Here is a 22,080-nt window from a genome sequence, read left to right as displayed (position 1 = left end):
AATTATCCCTGTTTCTGTTCACCTCCATCTTCGATCCCGAAAATAAAAAATAAATTTTATATAATAAACATTTTTGGAAAAAAGCTATAGTTTGTGTAAATAATTATATACGAAATTTTAAATTCATGTATATAAGAGGGGCATTCTGTATATGAGAAGTTAAAAATAGATACAAAGGTATAATTAATCAGATATTATACTAATATATTTTTTTTATAGACATTTTCTTGTTTTAATATTTCTTCTTCGATTTTCTATATACTTCATCAGAGTGTATTTCTTGTTAATTTATACAAATAAAATCGTTTTATTGTTATGAAAAGTAACTCGTTTTTATTTACTACTTTTTTTTATACTATTTTTAACTATAATTATACACATACACACACACATAACGTACGCATGCATGCGTAAATTGTATTATATATATATATATATATATATATATATATTGTTGTTTTTATTATTGTGTATGTATGTATATATATATGTGTATGTATATATATGTATGTATGAGTCAATGTTTATACGCATTTTGTAATAATTAAACTTAATTAAACGATAACGCATGGTGTAATAATTAGATGTAATTAAACGATACATACATATATATATTAAAAAATGACTTTTTTTTTTAAATTATTGATCAATTATCATCATTTACATATATGTGTTATTAATGATAAGAAAGAAGCAAAGTTCATAATTTATTATACAGTTTGGTGCGTTTTACATAATGCACAATAGTATAACTTTCGTATAAATTCTTTATCCTTTAAATTGTTCTTCAAGATTGTTTTTATGTTGAAGTGAGATGTTGAAGTTTATGATATTAATATTTCTTCCAGTGCAGAATAATATGTTTAATTCTCAGAAATACAATGCAGAATTAAACCACAGCATGAAGTTTCTTCTTTATTGAAGAGAGATACTAATAGATGAATAAATTGTCATTTATCGTGATTCTCGAGATTAAAATTTGATCCTCTCTTGATTGTGAACATGACATATCGACACTATGATCAAAGATTGAAAAATCAGGTATTTCTTTGGCGACTGTGTCAATTCTTTCATTTTTTTCTGTGTGAGAAAGAATTCAAATTATTAAGCGATCGAATTGATGTCCTTTGGATTATTAAAATTGTTTTTTATAGCAGGATCATTTCCGATTGTAATTCACCATTTAACATTTACAAGATGCTTTATTCAATTGTATTAGCCGTCTAAAAAATGATTTTATTGTACATATTTTTTTGGTTAATTGTCAAATATAATTATGTTGACAAAGAGAAAAAATAATGGAAAGAAACGACATGACTAACGAGGAACTATGTTCCTAATATTTCTAAGCTCTTATAATAGATACATTTGATTAGTACATATATTATTTGTACATATATACTGCGTGGAAGTAAAATTCTTTGTCTTATCAATTCTAAGAGCAATTTATGAATATATATGAGGATAGAGCATACTTGTCTCACATATTTGTCTATCATTCTAAATGAGGTAGGTATATCTTCTGATCATTGTCATGCATTAATTAAGATAAATGAATTCATTTTGTAGTTATAAATAGTTTTTAGTTAAATTTTGCATTATCAATCATAGTTTATAGCATATATGTACGATAATAAAATGGTTTTAATTTATATTATATGAGGGATATTTAAATTATTGAAATCTTTTATATCTATATGTGTGTATACCTCTGTATGTGCATACATCTGTGTATATGAGAGAGAGAGAGGAAGCATATGTGTGTATGTAAATATTCGTAGTTAACATTTCGTTTAGCACTAGTTGTAATATTAAAGTTAAAAAAATATAATGTTTTGTTAAAAAATTCAAAGTAATCGAACAGTTTTCATGTATTACATATTATTTATTAATTGATTAATTAAAGTAAATAATAAATATTAATAACAAATGTATATATAAGAGATAGTATATTCAGAAGTGAATTATGAATATCTATTAATATATAAAATCATGAATAAAAAGGTTAAAGCGATTGGTTTTAACTTCCGTATACAAACATTGAATGCTTATTACTTTTCTAATTGGTATAAATAATAAATATTAATATATATAATAAATTCATGAATACAAAAATCAAAGTGATCATGGATTAGATTCCATTGATCGCATACTCATTAATTTATTAATCAACGAAATTGTAAATTTAAATGTAAAGGATCAGAAAAGAATATGTACTTACCTTCCGACGATTGTCAATCGTGTTATTAAAATTTATATAAGGCTACGCTATACATAAATCAGAGAGAGACTCGATCACCCTACACGTTAGACGTTAATAATTAATTCTTTTTCATTAACGGAAGTGTAAACATGTGAACACATATTTATAATAACTGACTATGCGTGATTAGAGTTCAGCTTTAGTGCAAATAAAAAAATTACGTAAAGATAATTTTTTTTCTTTATTTACTTTCAAATGAATAAGGTTTTATTTCGAAATTGATTTACGTCTGTGTTAAAAATCTAATCGTATGACTATAATCATTAATTTATCTTATTAATTTATGGAATTTGCATATTGCGTAAATAAACTAGAATTCTACTTATCATTTCTTCAGCAGTTTATATGAATTTACTACTATCTGATAATATATACATACATATATATATATATATAATATTATACATGTATATTTTTATATACGTTATTTAATCGTATCATTTTAAATCATTCATTTGTAATTAAATAAAAAGATGGAAATCAATGAACTTGTTTGTAAAAAGCAACAAATTTTTATTAGCATTTCTTTCTTTCTTAATCGATTTAAATTTATATTCTCATAAATGCTATGTCGAAATGAAGATAAATAATTTCAACATAAAAAATCAAAAGAGAGAGGGAAAGAGAGGGAGAGAGATGATTTTAAAATTTATTTTAATTTTAAATAGTTTCGAATTGTGATGAACTACAAAAAATGAGAGGATAAAAAGATTCGCGTTACGTCATTATAATCACAGTCTCTGTTTCTCTTTTTTTTGGTTTTCTACATTTTTTCTTTTCCTATTCCTAATACAATAGGTATTGCTAAAACCAATCATCTAATTTCATGTATCTTCGCACAAATACATATACAAGATACATTTTTGATCTATTTAATTCATTTAGTCTCAGTGAATTATAAAAATTTAAATGTAATGTAGGTAGGTATAAAAAAAAAAAAGAAAAAAAGGCGCAAACAAATGTAAAGAGAAAGTAATTAAACATAATAAAAATTAGATTAATTATACAATGTCATTATTTTCATTTGTCGATTGAAAATTACTCAAGACATTTCTCTTTTATTATTCAGTCTATTCGAGTAAATATTAAAAAATGTGTATCTTTTTCGAGAACGAGTCGTTACAACCTACTACACAGTCACGTTCACTGCTTCACTGATCCTTAAAGATCTCTTGAGAAGGCTGTCTTAACACTGAGTCAACATCAACCTCGACCGTTAAACTTCACAAGGCGCTTCGCGTGAAAAAAAAAGAAAGAAAAAGAAAAAGGAAAACAGTTCTCCAATAACAGAAAAAATATCCAACTATCGTTTTCTTATTCCAGAATTAAATAAAAGATTAATTTATATATACACCCATTCTCTCGTCCTATATTTCAATATTATCATTCATGTATAAATCGTCTGTAATCGAGAATGGTAACAAAATTATTGGCAAAACTTATTCCGATATTCGCGATAAGAAGGGAAAGATGAAAAAAAAAAATAAAAGAAAATAAAGTAAAGGAGAATAAAGAAGAGAACAAATATATAATTCAAAATAAATTAAATATAAATTGTCAAAATTTTTTTTAGAATAATATTTCATATGCAACTGGAATTAACATATTACTCATAGTTATGAAATAAATTTCCATTTATTTTACGTGTATGTTAAACTTTTTTTTATAGATACTATTACTAAACACTTCTTTTTGTTCCAAATCTCATCAATAATATCTCATGAATATTTGGTTTTAATATAAAATTTATAAAAACAAACATCACCTATATTATTTCATTGGATTCTTTATATCTTATCTTAGATCAGTTATATTCTTATATCGTGAATGCATTAACTTGATGTATTCATTGAATTCATACGAAGAGTAATATTTTTTTGTACGTTTAATTAATATTTCTAATTTTTCGCTGCGTTTTTTTTTTGCTGAGATTTCTTAATCGAATACGAGCTAAAGAACATAAGCTCGTTTTATACCTCATATCAACGTCGTTTTCAATGTCTTCGTTCTTCGTTTTGTCGTTACCATCGTCATTGCCATCAAACTCGTCGTCGTCGTCGTCGTCGTCGTCGTTGTCGTCGTCATTCTCGGGGGGGTTATATGATCGAGAGACAGTATAAAGCAGAGTGCATATACGACTTCCACGCACTAAATCAAGAAAAGAAGGAAAGAGAGAGAGTGTGATTGCAAAGAAGTGTACTACTCGCAAAACGTTTGTCGATCATAAATACATGCGGTTGAAATTATTAATCTTTCACATATATTTATACGTATGACCTATTATACGTGTCTCCTCTCGTGATTAATATAATATCTAAACGAAAATATAATATACCAAAATTATTGGGTTTAGTGCATAAAAAAAGAAACCAAAAAAATTAGAGGGACTGTATATAAAAAAGAATAAGTGTTATCCCAGTGCGTCTTTTTTATTTTTCGTTTTTTTTTTCGATTCGATCAATTTTTAAGTTCGGTCCTCGATTTGTCATTAAGGAAAATACTTTGCCTTTGCTTGGTGAGTGTTATTTTAATACATTAAATTGTTTTATCATTTAATGAGAAACTTTTTTTTTTGTTAAATATTCTTCCCTTACAAAATTTCGTTCGTATTTGTCTTTTTTTTACATTTTATAACAAATTCAAAGTTTTCGCGACGAGTAAATGAGTGTTCCTTATTCCTTTCGTAAATGAGTAGTTACGTAGAAAGGAAGAAAAAGAAAATCTTCTTTTCCTTTTTCTATTACTTCTTATGTCTTTTACAAGTAATAATAACGAACAATGGAAAATCTAAAATTTAATGAAAAAAAAAACGTAAGTTTACATTTTATATTATATGACACGTTTATTAAGAATTCATTAAAATTAATCGAACATTTTTTTTTATCGTATTCTTTTTAAGTCGTATTCTATTCAATAGAAACCTGTATGATTTGTGGTAGATATTAAAAATAAATTATTTGATATACGGTGTAAATATTACATCGAAATAATAATCGGAATAATTTCATAATTTTTATTACAAAATATTAGTGCATTATTCATTTGAATATAAAATGCTAACAATTCTCAGTAAAAAAAAAAAAAAAAATCAAATATACAATTTTTTTTTATTTAAATATATTTTTTCTTTTTTTTCTAATATATAAAATAATAAAAATTTTCAATAATATTTTCTAATAATGATGTTACTTATATTTAGATATAAAATATCAAATATTATTTCAATACGAAATACGATAGTGTCCCTTATTTATTGAAGTATGAAAAATTGAATATTTTCAAACAAAAAATACTAGCATTATTTATATAAATATAAACTATTAAATGTTTTGATATTACTTATTAACCAATACAATATATATATACAGAGTGAATGACAAAAGCATTCGTACAATTTTTACTTATAAATTATTCTTGTAAACAAATAATTGTTTCCTATACATAATGTACGATATTCGTGAGTAAAGATCAGATAGATGTTCGGCTTTGAACTGCTGCTAGTTTTTGAAGTGTTCGATTATATCTGAAAAAAAAACAAATAAAATAAAATAGTAATAATAATAATGAAACAAGTTGAAAAAAAAAGAAAGGAAATGATCATGACAAAAAAGAATCGGAAGGATTCTCCGAGATAAAAAAGAAAAAGAAAACGACACGATCGACAGAGACGTGTTTGAATGTCGTACGATAAGTTCGTTTGTGCGTTCATTCGTTTGCATTTCAAAAGAAGATTTATCCATTTACAGATATATCTACATATTTGTCTTCCGTCAATAGGTATTTTTGAAATATTGCTACCATGTTAATCCAATACATATAGTCTTTAAATCCACACGTAAGTACAAATTCCTTTCTCTCTTCGTTCAAGTTAAAAAAAAAGAAAGAAAGAAAAATGAAAAAAGAAACGTAAGTATTTTAAATCTCATTGCGATTTAAAATAAATCGGACTTTGTGTCAACATTTTGACTAGAAAACATAAATCGAATAAGTATATTTCGTAGAAGAAAGAATTCAAATCATGTTTATAGTCTAGCTTAGCGTATTATTTGTTATTAAATATATTTTTTTTTCTTTCTTTGTAAAACGGCAGCGTTTGTTCATGATTTGGCAATTCATAAAAGTAAAACTTCATTTCCTATATTTGAGAAAATTATATGTACAAATAAATATACACGTATTTGATAAAGAACATGATAATAAGAGGAAAATATATAAAAAATATTAGATACTGATACAAACATACATACGCACGTATGCACGCACACATACACATATATATAACAAAGGAAATAAACTATTTTTCAAGCTGAAATTTGTAATCTCAATTGGTAAGTCGCTTCACGTATTTTTTCTACGTATGTAAGTATCCTACTTACATATAGTGTCTAGCCATCCATTATGGGTCATCAGGCATTGAAATCACTACGGTGCTGACAGGTACTACTTGCCATCAAGCCTGATAAAATCAAATAGTATTGCGCATCTCTTGGATAACTTCTTATTCGAAAATCTCTCGTATACGAGACAATATTACATGTGCATCAAGAATGCATAATCAGTTCTAGAAGTGCCTCTTCAAGGTTATGAGAAAAAAATTAGGCCAACCTTACTTTTATCCACGATCTATGTATTACGTCGACTTAAATGAATTATTACACCCAGATTATTACACGACCTACTTCAGGATAGATAGGTATTCTAGATGTACGTCAAAATGATTTTTCACAGTATATTTCTCCCTATCTTTCTGTTTCCTTTTTTTTTATTAACATAAAAGTATTGTATCTACTTTCTTGTACACACATACATACATATATAAATCATATGGCTGGATAATTCATTTAATGTTTCACGAACGAGGGTTCGATTTTCTTTCTTTCTTTTTTTTTTTTTTTTTTATTATAAAAATAAAGCTTTACCACATATATTTAAAATTTGATGTTTTTTCTCCATTTGTTTTATATAATACTAGAAGAATAATCGATAAAGCGATATTTCATTAATAACTTCTTTTCTCTTTTTTTTTTTACACTTTGTATAACTATTGCAAGTAACTTTTTAGTACTTTTTGTACCGGATAAATCTATAAATTTCAATTAGTTTATTCATCAACCAGTTTGGAAAAAATTAATAAACGAGTAAAACTAAATCGAAAGTTTTCTAACAAAAAATAATCTTCTTGTTAGAACTTGATTATTAAATAATTATTTAATAAACAAAGAATCTTTCTTTGTATCTCTCTTTCCTTTTCTCTTTCTTTCTTTCTCTATCTCTTTCTCTCCCTCTCTCTCTTTCCCTTTCTCTCTCTTTCTTTCTCTGAATCGCGAGAAAAGACGTCGACCTCGAGTTTAACTGTTAACAGAAGAGGGATCCCTTTCGTAAAACGAAGATCAATAAAGAAATTTCTTTATCATACGACTGATAGATAAAACTATTTTACAAGAATAATATTCATTGTTTTAATATGATATTTAAGAACATAATTAATCATTGACACGATAATTATGTATTAATGATCGATCATTATAGTGTATTATACTAATTGCATTAAACGTTGTATTATTTGCAATTATTTTTTATACATTTATTATCGCAGTTAGTATTGTGTTGCTGTATATATATGTATGTATGTATATATGTATATATGTATATATGTATACACGTCAATAAAAAAAAATGTTTATTTTTTTTAACTTCTCGGCATCACGAGTGCGTGATAAATCTAAAAGAGAATAATAAATATTCGAAATCGTTATGAGATTACAACTATTGCATTTTTTTTGTACTGATGAAACAAACGTATATATATATATATATATATTCCATTTACGTAATGGATTTTTAATAATCATGATGTTTTGAAAACATAATGTTCTAATACGACATATTACATACGAGGTTAAATTAATATGATAACACTCGTTCGTTTTACTTTTATTTCACGTTGTTTAATAGCCTTGTATGGATCTTTTTCTCTTATAAGAGGAAAAAACATAAAAATGAATATAAGATATCAGAGAAATTTCCAAAAATAATAATTTTGTGTTAATAATGTGGACGTATACACGCATACACTCACGCACACCATGTATATTATTGCCAAGTCATTCTGAGTCATTTGTGAGAAGAAGAAAATAGACGAATGCCGTAATGAAAAATAACCAAACGTATTTTTTACACGCAAAAGGGAAGAACTCTGACTGTTGTTTCAAGAGGGAATAAAGTGTTAAGAACTATAGTAAACAAGTTTCTTGGGAATTATTTGACAGAACGTATAAGTGCACGCGCGCGTTATCTATACATATAATTTTCTATAGCCTCGTGTAACTTTCTGAAAAATTAATATTCTTAAATTATTCTTTTTTTTTATTTACATGTTACAATAATTATAAGATCTAAATTATGTTTATATTTATACATTATATTATATTACATTACATTTTTATATTATATTATTTATTCTCGTCGTCATTTAATTTTCATTTAATAACATTTATACAATAATTAATAAAAAAAAACTTGTCATTTATCATTTCTCTCTCTTTTTTTATCCTTGTTTTAATATAAAAGAGTACAAATTTTATTATGTTTTTACAAAAATAATTTGTAATAATTTTTGTGAAATATCCTTTATCTAATAAATTAGAAAAAAAGAACTTAATATCTAGTGAAAAAGCTTCTCTTTTATTAATGTATCTTTCATAGTGATAATAATAACAGCCTTTTAAAAGTCGACACTTATCGTTAATGCTTATGTATACATATATATGTATAATAGATACATACTGATACACGCTTAGGTATACAATGTATATGCGGTTTTATCGAATGTAAATTACAATTATTATTCTTATATGACTGTTCCAGGTTTCTAGAGTCAAGGTGGCTAAAGTAAGAAGAATTCGTGAGATTCAAGTTGCATCCATGAAATCGACGATACCTTTACAACAATTTAAAAGTGAGTAAATATTTTGTTTATAAACTTAACAAACTGCATAATTGAAATCGTTTCTACAATCACGATTAAATTTACAGTTACATTTATAAATACTTATAATTACAATGTTCTCGAGTGTTTAAATTTCAAATTAATCTATCAATCAATCTACATTTATCCAATTAAACGATCTTTATTTATTAATCAAAGAAATGTTTTATGTTCTTTTACAAACATCAATATCCGATAAAAAATAATAATTACATTCTTTTTTGCTAAATGAAATAAATCTAGTATCAACTACATAGATCCATCTTTTGAATTATCAAAGAGAAAAAAGGAGAAAATATATAAAATGAAATATTATCGCATATATTATTGGATCAGTTACAATAATTGCTAGTTTATGACATACGTTATTTAATATTTAATAAAGTATACTAGAAGAAAGAAATATATCAAAGTTTGATTTATAGACATTAATAAGATCACCTGTAGTTATCCTCATCAACGATTTAATCGTATATTAACAACTTCGTTTCATTGATAATGTAATAATATTAAAAGTATTACATAATGATATTTCCTTGTTCCTCTCTGGATCTCAACAATACATATTTTACATTAATTTCAATTTTGTATGTTTTTACTATTTCTTCAAAAAACTTACAAATATATAGAAATATTTCTAGAAATATTCGTAATGTTAGAAGTAATACTGAAATATTATATTATTATCATATAAATATAAATAAAAAATGATATTTCCTTCGTGAAAAAGTTTTCTGTAAAATTTACTACTACAAGTATACACGTTTATATGATATTTAATAAAAAAAAACATTCGTGTCACTTATCGTTAATAAATATATCTATATAAAATACATGTTAAAAACAGACTAACGATAATTATTGTACTTTTACTTTCAAACTTTTCGATAAGTATTATCGTAGTAAAATAAAAAAAAATAAAAAGAAAGAATTCGTTGCGTTAACCACAATATTCAACGTGATAATTATGTAAGACTACATTCTCCAGAATGAAAGTTGGAAAGCGTTACGCATGAAGAAAAGTATAAGTGGTTGCACTCGATCTTGACCTTTAGAGTCCATATAAATATTTCTTTCCTTATATTTCTCTATAGTTATCTCTGAATGAACAAGCTCGCTCTTATTTATTACTCACATTTCTTTTGACTGTCGAATGATGAAATAGGTAGTCAATCTCTTATTACGCTTTTTTTCCTCCTAAATATTAAAAGAAACTATAAAGTTCATTTTCTTTCTACAATAACGCTTTGCCATATTTTCGTTTGAATATTTTTTTCTTTTAAATCGAATAACTTGTTTTAGATTAAATGAAATAAATAGTATTTTTCTTTTACATTTATATAAAATTTTGTATATAAAAAAATGCTTGCTTTATTTCATATATTAATTTATTTTGCTCTTTTTTTTCTCTATCCATATTAACGATCGATATATCAATCATATCCTTTTGCGAATTTTTTTCTCAATATGTATTTATGCAAATTATTAAATTTATATGAACAAAAGCTGACTATGTAATTTGCAAATGAAATTTATTCAATAGAAGTCTGCACAAATAATTATACTTGTGAAAAATTTCCACTCTTAGTAAAAAAAGAAAGAAAAAAAAAACAATTTATATAAGGAAATGCAAAAAGAATGCATAACACATATAACATCGCAATAAAGATGCAGATAGATATGTAACACAGAACGTAAATAACTTAATGAAGAATGAAGGTAGGATACAAGCTATTAGTTTTTGATTTCCTTAGAAAAAAATATATCTATTTAGTTGCGTAAAAGTATTCTAATGTTTTACCATTGAAAGCATTAATACTACGAGATAACATATATATACATATATATCTACATACGACGAGTAATTACCATCGAAGAAAAATACCTATCTATTTACGTATTATCACGTATGTATTTCGTCAAGATTAAAATGAATGAATTACTCATGTAACCACTCATTAAACTTCCGCTTCTATTTTGTTACGTGTCAATGGGGTTGAATTTAAACTTTTTCCTCAGGAATTTTAAACTCGGAAATTTGTTGATTAACTTAAACGATTTCCTTTTTTTTCTTTCAGAAAATTTTACAAAAAATAGAACTTTTTCTTTGATACCAGGCTTGAATTAGAAATTATTTAATGAAAGATTTTATGTATTTACGTTATTCGTCATCATTATTTATATAACATTAAAGTAGACATAATTTAATAATATTTCACATTGAAATTCGATAATTAATTGTTTAAAAATAATATTATCAAATTAATAAATAACTTTGCATGTCAACTTGAATTTCACTTCTATTTATCTAGTCAGTATTTTTATTAATTAATGATAAGCATTTTGTAAAATAAATGGTCAATATACACGAATATTTTGATCAGTATGAATAATAAAATTATATAGTTATATTATGTACTTACTGATATTTTATTATAAATATTATGACCATTAATTCAAAGTATTGATCGAATGTTTAAAATACTGATTCTATAAATAACATCTCTAAAATCTTGTTTAATTTCTTGTTTTCTTTGTCAAGATATACATAGATTCAAGTTACTTCAAACTGTCTATTGCTTGCTTGCTTATATAGAATCGAATCTGGTTTCTTGTATTTCATTATTTTTAAATCCCATACTGATGGAAAGAAGCGATTTCTCTTATATATTTCAATTTTTTCTACTTCTTTTTATCAGATTAATAATTTAAGTTCATTATGAACTATATTATATAGAGTGAGCTAAAAACATTTCTTACAACTTTTTAGGCGACTTTTGATTTAAATTGAGTCTTACAAGCCGAAAACGATTAAAAAAATATATAAATCTAAAATATCTTGAAAAAGAGTAATTAAAAAAATAATTTTTAAATCGCTTAAATCATTTTTGTCCAACATGGTATTTGTACATATTATTGAATCGTCCAATATATATGTAAAAGTGATCATATTGTAAAAATTTTTATTGGTTTATATTTTAATTAAATAAGACTAGTTTATTTTTGTTTGAAAATGTTTGGTATCTTATATCTAAATATGAATAACACTATAGAATATTCCTCTTTTATTGAAAATTGTTTAATATTTTATATCTGAATAAAAAAAGAAAATATATCTAAATAAAAATAAAATTTTATATATTATATTTGTTTTACCAAAAAGGAATTGTTTATATTTTAAATACAAATAAATAACGCTAATATTTTCTACATTGAAAATTTCGACATTTTATTTATTGATCAGTCCAATAAGAATTTGTGTTTGTCTATTTATAAACATTGTTTTCTGTATTAATATTCACAGAATTTGAAAATTCTCATATCTCATTTGTCATTTTTCATGCTGCGTTGATGTCGAAAATTTTATTTAGGAACTTACGCCTTCAGAAAAATCGTACGTTTAAAATAGTTCGTTAATTCAATAACCTGTTTAACCGGTATAACAAGTTGTTTGGTAAAATCTATTGATCTTATTACGATACTATTACAAATAAAAGAAATATCTTCTAATAAAAAAAAATGTATACGATATAAAAATAAGTATGTCAAACGAGTCCCAGATACGTTCGCATTACATTTCTTTCTTTTTTTTTTTTCTTTTATTCTTTAAAGCTGAATAAAGATTAAAAATGTGTGTTGAATGAGAAATTTAAAGGATAAATCATATCAATGATAAAAAAATACAAGATATCAACTGTTTTCCAAATTATTTATCACGAGTACTTTTTTAGTTTTTATTCAAATCAAGATTTTATAGAACGGTTAATTGATTTTGTGAAGAATGGAATAAATTTCTCATCAATTCGCAGAATTAGATAATTCACAGATATTTGTTTTGCATAAATGCGTTTCGCTTTAGGAGGAAATATAATAAATGTAATATTTGTTAAATCTTTAAACATTTACAGGAAAAATCTTGTGTGCTGTTGTAATACATTTTCCTCTATATCTTTGTTTATCATGTAAAATATAACTTCACAAAATTAACATATGTAACTTCAATCCTATTTTTCTGTAGAAAATATTCTTTGTAGGAGAGGAAAAAACAATCCTTTGCAACTATATGTATTATATATGCATATAAACATTCTTTTACGAATAAAAAAAAACAATTACATATTCCTTTTTAAAATGGATTATTCGAGGCATAATAAATAAAAAAATTCTTTCGGATATTAATAACTAGGAAAATATGGTGGGAAAAAAAATTTCTAATAAAACTGATTTTTTTTGTAGAATGTATCATTTTATTTATGGTCGGCATGATCTGCACCTTATTGAGTTATGCAATCTATATCATCAATCCTTTAAAACTGATTATAGAATACGTAAGTACAATAGGAACAAAAAGTATAGTATGTTATTTTTAATCTCGCATTAAAATAAAAATGTTTTTATATACATCTTGTCTCGTAAATATATTTTGTCACTTTTCTTTAGAATTTACAATTGAGAGAAAACTCGCCAATTTACTCCATATGGAAAAAGCCTCCTGTCGATGTATTTATTAAAGTATACATTTTTAATATTACCAATCCTGATGAGTTTTTGAAAGGAACAGAAAAACTTAAACTCGAAGAAGTTGGTCCCTATGTATATCAGTGAGTGAAACGTATATTATGTATATGCATGTACGAGCCAGTGATTATAAAAATGATCTATCAATAAGCGATATTATATTTTTGATTCTAAAATATTTTGACATTTGCATTGAAATTATTTAAAAATATTTTTCTCAAATTAACAAACAGAAAAAATAAGTATGCATGTGTGTGTGTGTGTGTGTGTGTGTGTGTGTGTGTGTGTGTGTGTGTGTGTGTTTGTGTGTGTAAATATATTTATTTTTGAAAAATTATTCTTTTATATGATTCTAAAAGAGTTTAAAGAATAAAAAAATATGTTCTTTTTTTTAATATCCCTAATGATTTACATTAGATTACCTTTAAAATCATCGACACATATATTATACCATTTGAATGAGTAGTATTTATATTTTGCTTATATGTTTAATGTATATATACAATTATAATGATTGATTGCAGGGAATTTTTAGAAAACACGAATGTAACATTTAACGATAATGGTACTATAACTTATATTCCAAGGAGGACTGTATTTTTTGTTCCTGAATTATCAAAGAGCGATCCCAAAAAAGATTTTGTTACCGTACCGAATATTCCGATGTTGGTAAGCGATAAAAAAAAGCACAATACATTATTAATAATATGTTTATTAAAATATTAATTATAGAGATTTAATTTAACAAAACATGTAGTAGTATATAAATTAATAATAAAAACATTTATAACGTTTCATATATCTCTAGTTAGACTTTATCAAAATTTGTTTTTTACTATAGCTGACGAGAGTCATATATAACTTTTTTTTTTCCATTATTGTATAATTCAAGGCAAAGTTTCTTACATTTATTAATTGGTATTAGTTAAGATTCGAATCGCAATACATTTTTACTTTCAACGTATCAATTTGTTAGAACTTTGACTTTATAGATATTACGAAAAGTGTTTAGATATAACGCGTGTTCAGTTAACTTTGAAGTTGAATTTTTATCGCAAATAAAATATTCTATCCATTTTGTAATCAATCATGTCAATATATTTCAGTCGGCTATAATATAAGATATATATATATATATATATATATATATATATACACTTACTACATATACCAATTTATATTTACATTTCAGGGCATAACATCTGCGTTGTACGATTCTGGATTTTTTATTAATTATCCTTTCACGCAATTAATCAATATGATTGGTAGCGAACCAATATTGAATATCACAGCTTATGATTATTTATGGGGTTACGATGACACCTTGGTCAAATTAGCAACCGACATATTACCATCTTATTTCAACTTTAGAAAATTTGGTCTTCTTGATAGAGTAAGTAATTTCGATATATATATATATATATTATATTACATATATATTATATATATATATATATAAATCAATTTTATATACAATTATCGATAAACTAAATTTTGTTTCTTTTACAATTTTTCAGCTATAACAAACAAACGCGAAATAAAAATCATATGTAAATTATGTATGAATGATAAATTATAACGCAGTAGAACATTTAAATATAACTTGTTCGTATCATAAACTTTGTTCATGATATTTAAACAGAGTAGTAAATATAAAAATGCAAGCAGATACAAATATAATTGCATGGCCGTGATCAATCAATAGAATTTCATTATTTTTTTATCATTCCTTACCACGAGAAGAAACAAGACATGCATAAGCAAGTAAATCAATTATTAGAGTACATATTAGCACACTGCAGTGACTGTCAAAAGTATATTCATATAAACGTTTGAACTAGATTATTTACAAATAAAAAACGATCTTTTTCTAGTTAAATTTTTTTTCGGAAAGGTGAAAAGAGAGGGGGTAAATCGAAGTTGAATATTTCATCAATTTTTCATCTATATATATGTACGTGCGTACTTTCACGAACTATTACTGTACATACATACATATATACATATACATATACATATTAGATAATGTTTGCACTTCGAACTATTACAGGTTTTAACGTTTGATACCTTTCACTAAAAAGTTTGCTATCTTTAGTGAATTTATTCTAATCGAAATTCATTATCATAAATGTTTATATGCAGTAAAGAAAATTATATAGAAAAGTAGATTATTTTTTTCTATCATTGACGTTCGATCAATAATTTATTTATTTATTCATTTATTCATTTATTCATTTATACTTTTATTTTGTTTGTTATTGATTCTTATATCTTCCTGCTTTTTGTTATTATCAATTTTCTGTATTGCGTTTCTTATCATCAACGAACATTATTAATAATGCAACAACAAATCTCTCATCATATATGGAATGTCTAATATAATTTTTAATAACGTGTTTGTAAATATATACACACATACGCACACACATGTACTTATTATACGTCAAGAAATAAACCTTTTTTCTACAGATGTACGACGAAGGTCAGAACATCATCAACATAAATATTCGTAAAAATGATGATATGAGAGATGAAAATGGGCGATATCTAAGTATCGAAACCTATAATGGAAGTCCTGGATTATCTAATTGGGGATATCGCGAGGAGGAAGATAACAAAACTTATCCAGAGTAAGTTTACATTAATTGTAAATTGGTAAAAATTAATTATTCTCGTAAACAAATTTATAAACAGAACTTTAATGATTTCTAAAATTCTACGGTCATAAATAGTATGAAGTAATAACTTATATCTATGCATATCTATAAAAATCAATTTCCTTTTTAAAATAGTTAAATTTGCAATGAAGATTGATGTATGTATGTATTTAAATATTTATAATAATGCGTACTTTTGATTTATAGAAATACAATATGTAATCGCATTCGAGGAGCTTCTGAAGGAACGATGTTTCCACCGAATCTGGACAAACGTGCTGTTTTTCGAGTTTTTCGAAAAGCATTTTGTAGAACGTTACCGATAGTATTTAAGAAAGAGGTTGTTACAGAGGACGGCATTCCATGTTATCTTTATATCATGTCGGAAGATTTTTTGGACCCTCCAAATGAAAATCCGGACAACGAATGTTATTGTCGCAAAATAAAAAAATGCCATAGGAAAGGACTGTCGGACTTGACGGCATGTTATTTTAGTAAGTTGAATAATTAATGTATATGATATTTTTTGTTTTTTTTTATGATTTTAAAAAATAATTATAAAAATGTTTTAAATGTCGAGGGCAATGTTATTAATAGTATATCTGTTAAATAAGAAATTCGTGATCTTTATTTTGGAAAAATAATTTTAACATCTTTTTTTTTTGCAGATATTCCTGCAGCTGTATCTTTACCACATTTTCTTAACGGTGATTCCAGTTTAATAAACGACGTGGAAGGTCTTCATCCAGATCCAGAAAAACACGCTACACAGGTTTTAATTCAACCTGTAAGCTATAATAATTAATCATATGTCTGTATTATCTAATAACGTTAAAAATATTTCGTCGTATACAATAACTACGTTATATATATATATATATATATATATATATATATATATATAATCTGTAGAAATATTTATACATACACATATATACATTTTCATTATTTTATTTTCAGGACATAGGTATAGCAGTGAAAGTAAACTCAAGAATACAAACGAATCTTGTGATGTATGATACGCAGTACAATTCAAAAGTCAAACCATTTAATAATATAGTGATACCATTATTCTGGACTGATTTGGTAAGTTTCTTTTTACTCGAATAATTTTACAATGTACTTATATATGTACGTTTATTTACAATTTAGAAAATTATCTTTTACGTGTATATATATATATATATATATATATATATATATATATATATATATACCAATGTTCTCTAATTTTTCATTCATAGATGATTCCATCTTTGAAGAGTGATTTGTTATTTCTAATAAAAATAATTGTTAAAATACTTCCTATCATGCAAACTGTGGTAATGTACTTCTTGATGATCATTGGCGTAACATTGATCACTTTATCGCTAACAGCATCTATTTGGAAATTTAATCAGCATCGAGAACAACAATTTGATTTTGATAGAAGGGATAGCGCAGATTTAAGGATACCTTTAGGGTATGGGCAAAACACGACTATACATATCTTATCGAATAATGAAAAGATCAAATCAAGATCGGATTTATATAGTTAATCGATAAAATTTACTTTTACTCATTTTCTAACATATAGATATGAAATAAGTTTTAATCATGTTGCACACATACACGTACATACACACACATCCGCGTACGCACATACATATACACAAAATAAAGTTTAAGATTTTTTACAAATATTTTTATAAATAAAAGTTTTGATATAAAAAAAAATTTTTTTAAATATAATATTCATTATATTTTTAAGTGACATTTTAAATGACATTAAATCCGAATCTTGTACCAAAATTAGATAGAATTAATTCGGTAGAAGAAAAAAGAACTATTAATTTTATTTTTGTATTATTATTATTATTATTATTTTATTATTCATTTTTATTATTACTATTATTGTTATTATTATTATTATATTGTTATTATTATTATTATTATTATTATTATTATTATCACTTATGAATGCAATATTATTTCAAGACTGGTCATGGGAAAATGATTATGACAAATATATGATTAAATAATTAAAATAAATACTTTACTAATAATACGATAATTTTGAAAATTATTTGAAATTTTTCATAATTTAAAATCAATTTTTCAAAATTATTTACACAAATAATATCTAATAAATATATAATTTATGAATAAATAATTAAAAACCCTATTTAATTTGTAAAAGTAAAAAGTATTTAATTTGTAAGAGAACAATTGTATATTGTATCAAAAATATGAACATTATGCTGTATTACAAAGAGTATGCAAGTTCAATTAAAATCTTCTTTTTTTTTGTACATAATTTCTGATTAAAATAAAATATTTTGAATGTTGCTAAAAAGTTAATCTTCTATGATCCAACAATTTATAATTCTTGGAAAAATATAAAATTGTTGGATTCATATTATTATTGATGTATAATTATTTTGACAATCATTAAATTATATATTCGGCATTGTTTAACTATGTAAGAAATATTTACAATATAATAAATACAAAAAAAATTAATTTTTTTTTTACAAATAAATATAATATTTAATATATATATATATATATCTGTTTCTTATATTATTTATATATATTGTATCATTTCGATCACATAACTAAACATCTTTTAACGCTTAATAGTTATAAAATATACACTTAATAATATCTGTATACTTATGAGTCTCATTATCAACAATAGAAATCTAAAACAATGTCATAAACCATCTATTTTGCGAAACACAAGTTCCATTTCAGGCCTGTTTTGAGCCATGCGATTAGAACACCATTTTCCTAATACTATGAAGTTGCTATATACTTGTTTATCTTTTTCTCCTGCTTTCTTATCAATCAATAAATGCAAATATTGATCTTCAACACTATCTATAAATTCTTTTAAAAATTTTTTTTGTGGTCTATTATCATCATAAGGCGGAAATCCTGTAGCTAATTCAAACAATACGATTCCATAACTGTATGTATCTATTTTCGTAGATAATTGTCTTCCATATAAGAAATCATCTGGCAGATATGGTCTTGTACCATGAATTCTACTCACCTAAAAAAAAGAAAAATAATTACAATTCTTAATTGGAATTTTTACTTTACATTCGTTAATTTTTTAATATATTACTTTCATAGAATCCTTTTCACCCTCTCTTGCCAAACCAAAATCTCCGATTTTAGGTTCCAAATTTTTATCTAGCAAAATATTTGCACTTTTAATATCGCCGTGAATTAAAGGTTTTTCTCCAATAGTATGTAAATATTGTAAACCACGTGCAGTGCCTTTTGCAATTTCATGACGTTGCAGCCATGACAATGGTCGACTTTTATGTTTTAAAAGTAAGTTATCTTCTAAGGAACCATTTTGCATCAATTGATACACAAGACAAGGTACTTGCCCATCTAAATTATACGCATATAACGACAAAATATTTTCATGCGGATAAGAATTTAATATTTCTATCTCTTTGAGTGATTGTTGAAGTTGAACTAAATAACTTTCATCAGAATTTGTCTTTTTGTATTCGAGTCTTTTAATAGCTACATTTGTATTTTTCCATGTACCTACAAAAATTATAAATTTTTACTTATGATTTTAATACATAATGCATTCTTTAATACAATTATACATTCAAATAACATTGAAATAAATAATTCTACCTCTATAAACTGTTCCAAAACCGCCTTTTCCCAATATATTATGTTTTAACCAACCATTTGTAGCAATTTCAAGTTCGTTATATGAAACACTTGGTAAAGTTGCTTCAGGCTTTAGTATAGGAAACTGAGATTTTTTGGAATTAGTTTTATCCTGTTGTAAAAGTGATAAACGATGTGCTAAGGAAGGTACAAGTAAATTATTTGAATTACTTGATGCAACTACAGACTGTAGATCATCCGAAGATTGATTTATTATTTTGTAAGATGCTTCTTTGGTATTTCCATCTAGAATCACTTTTCTAGCATCCGGTCTAGTTGAAATTCTTTGATTAAAATTCTGTGTACCAATCTTTAAATCTTTAGCATGTTTATTAACCTGTTGATTATTAGATATCCTCAAAGGATTCTTATTGTCATTATTTAATAAGCAATGTAATTTTGTATCTACAAATGACTTTAAAAACACCATTGATTCATAATGTTTCATTTTTGATAACAAAATAAACAGTTCTAAAATGGTATGATTTTGAAGGCCCCAATTATTTAATAACTCTTCCGTAGGACTTTTTTGTTTTCGTAAACTATAAATAACAGATATATCATACTGCATCCATTTACCTATAAATTATAACATATTAAATGAAAATAATCTAGCTAAAGTTAAATAAAATTTCTTTTATAGACACTTACCCGCAAGTTCTTCCCACTTATCATCTTTATCTAATATTTTACAAATTTCTAATCGTTCTAAAGCTGGTAATTGATAAATGTATTTAACATTTCTGACATTAATCGATGAAGTCATAGTATTCAAATATATTTATTATTATTTAACTTAAAAGAGAACAACACACAAATTACTTCGCTACTTTTTATTATCGGCATATAATATTTAATTTTGGTTATATTTTACTAAATGGAATTCCCACTGTGTCACGACATTTAACCAATGTTTGTGATTACGCGAGGAATTAATTCCGCAGAAGTACAGCAGAGGGCATTAAATTCACAGCGATATATATATATAGGCACCTACAAATCATTGGTGATCATTTTACCGACGTATACGAATCTATAAGGAACAGTAACGCCCATCGTGATAGAAAGTCGAACTAACGCTGTTTTAACAAATATGGAGAAGAATACGTTATCGAACGTTGATGCACATATCTGATGATTCTCATGAGCTCGCATAATATTAAAATTATAGAAAATATATTGTCTATGTATGTATAATTCTTTATTGTGATTTAAAAATTAATTTTACAAATACAGCAAAATGTCTTATATGTTATCACATCTTCATAATGGGTGGCAAGTCGATCAAGCCATTTTGTCCGAAGAAGATCGAGTTGTTGTAAGTTTTATATTATTTATTTATAATTATTAAATAAATATCGATGATGAAATTTCTTAAAATTGTCAATTTATTGTTTCTTTGTATTAAATTCTCTGTAATAATATTTTTGTTAGGTTATTAGATTCGGTCATGACTGGGATCCAACATGCATGAAAATGGATGAAGTCCTTTACAACATCGCAGAAAAGGTTAAAAATTTTGCGGTAATATACTTAGTTGACATCACAGAAGTTCCTGATTTCAACAAAATGTAAGTTTACTCGATTACTAATTATTTCAACAATTATATTCTTGTAACAATAAAAGAAAACATCGGGCGTAAATCATTTTTTAGGTACGAGTTATATGATCCTTGCACAGTTATGTTTTTCTTTAGAAATAAACATATAATGATTGATTTGGGTACAGGAAATAATAATAAAATTAATTGGACTCTGGAAGATAAGCAGGAAATGATTGACATTATTGAAACAGTTTATAGAGGTGCAAGGAAAGGGCGAGGTTTGGTTGTTTCACCAAAAGATTATTCTACAAAATATCGATATTGATTTATCCAATAAAGTTACTTCTTTAAAATATAAAAACTATTGTTTTATATTAAAACGTTGAATTAATTGAGTGTACTTCACAGTACAGTTTGTATATAATC

The 22,080-nt window shown here is 25.0% G+C and overlaps 3 protein-coding genes across 4 annotated transcripts; 2 read left to right on the top strand and 1 right to left on the bottom strand.

Annotated features, from left to right (window-relative positions):
• Positions 1-4,404: 4,404 nt before the first annotated feature.
• Positions 4,405-18,294, top strand: LOC122627744 (scavenger receptor class B member 1-like). Of its 2 annotated transcripts, none has more exons than XM_043809184.1 (11): positions 4,405-4,778; positions 9,131-9,221; positions 13,488-13,579; positions 13,692-13,852; positions 14,294-14,438; positions 14,962-15,162; positions 16,239-16,399; positions 16,634-16,920; positions 17,095-17,213; positions 17,387-17,512; positions 17,671-18,293. In XM_043809184.1, the coding sequence occupies exons 2-11, from the start codon at positions 9,188-9,190 to the stop codon at positions 17,962-17,964; spliced, it is 1,620 nt and encodes a 539-aa protein (XP_043665119.1). In that variant the 5' UTR covers positions 4,405-4,778; positions 9,131-9,187; the 3' UTR covers positions 17,965-18,293. The 2 variants fall into 2 exon arrangements, with proteins under 2 accessions (XP_043665119.1, XP_043665120.1); XM_043809185.1 differs by lacking the exon at positions 4,405-4,778 and adding an exon at positions 5,848-6,098 and having other exon boundaries at positions 17,671-18,294.
• A 676-nt stretch (positions 18,295-18,970) lies between these two features.
• Positions 18,971-21,020, bottom strand: LOC122627762 (pelle-like serine/threonine-protein kinase pik-1). Its single transcript, XM_043809217.1, has 4 exons — positions 20,762-21,020; positions 20,072-20,689; positions 19,539-19,975; positions 18,971-19,463 (listed from the first exon to the last, which is right to left on the bottom strand). The coding sequence occupies exons 1-4, from the start codon at positions 20,874-20,876 to the stop codon at positions 19,122-19,124; spliced, it is 1,512 nt and encodes a 503-aa protein (XP_043665152.1). The 5' UTR covers positions 20,877-21,020; the 3' UTR covers positions 18,971-19,121.
• A 151-nt stretch (positions 21,021-21,171) lies between these two features.
• LOC122627683 (thioredoxin-like protein 4A) lies at positions 21,172-22,015 on the top strand. Its single transcript, XM_043809008.1, has 3 exons — positions 21,172-21,428; positions 21,545-21,681; positions 21,766-22,015. The coding sequence occupies exons 1-3, from the start codon at positions 21,351-21,353 to the stop codon at positions 21,977-21,979; spliced, it is 429 nt and encodes a 142-aa protein (XP_043664943.1). The 5' UTR covers positions 21,172-21,350; the 3' UTR covers positions 21,980-22,015.
• The last annotated feature ends 65 nt before the right edge of the window (positions 22,016-22,080 follow it).

This window comes from Vespula pensylvanica, chromosome 3, assembly GCF_014466175.1.
Source record: "Vespula pensylvanica isolate Volc-1 chromosome 3, ASM1446617v1, whole genome shotgun sequence".
Lineage (NCBI taxonomy): Eukaryota > Metazoa > Arthropoda > Insecta > Hymenoptera > Vespidae > Vespula > Vespula pensylvanica.
The sequence above is the reverse complement of the archived record's forward strand: the minus strand, read 5'-3'. Positions and strand labels throughout refer to the sequence as shown.

Coding starts and splice junctions, on each gene's coding strand:
- LOC122627683 (XM_043809008.1), top strand. CDS start 21,351: ATGTCTTATATGTTATCACATCTTCATAATGGGTGGCAAGTCGATCAA. Junction 21,429..21,544: donor CCGAAGAAGATCGAGTTGTT/GTAAGTTTTATA, acceptor TATTTTTGTTAG/GTTATTAGATTCGGTCATGA. Junction 21,682..21,765: donor GTTCCTGATTTCAACAAAAT/GTAAGTTTACTC, acceptor ATCATTTTTTAG/GTACGAGTTATATGATCCTT.
- LOC122627744 (XM_043809185.1), top strand. CDS start 9,188: ATGAAATCGACGATACCTTTACAACAATTTAAAA. Junction 13,853..14,293: donor GTTGGTCCCTATGTATATCA/GTGAGTGAAACG, acceptor GATTGATTGCAG/GGAATTTTTAGAAAACACGA. Junction 17,513..17,670: donor CATTATTCTGGACTGATTTG/GTAAGTTTCTTT, acceptor TTTCATTCATAG/ATGATTCCATCTTTGAAGAG.
- LOC122627762 (XM_043809217.1), bottom strand. CDS start 20,876: ATGACTTCATCGATTAATGTCAGAAATGTTAAATACATTTATCAATTA. Junction 20,690..20,761: donor TAAGTGGGAAGAACTTGCGG/GTAAGTGTCTAT, acceptor TATAATTTATAG/GTAAATGGATGCAGTATGAT. Junction 19,976..20,071: donor TTTTGGAACAGTTTATAGAG/GTAGAATTATTT, acceptor TAATTTTTGTAG/GTACATGGAAAAATACAAAT.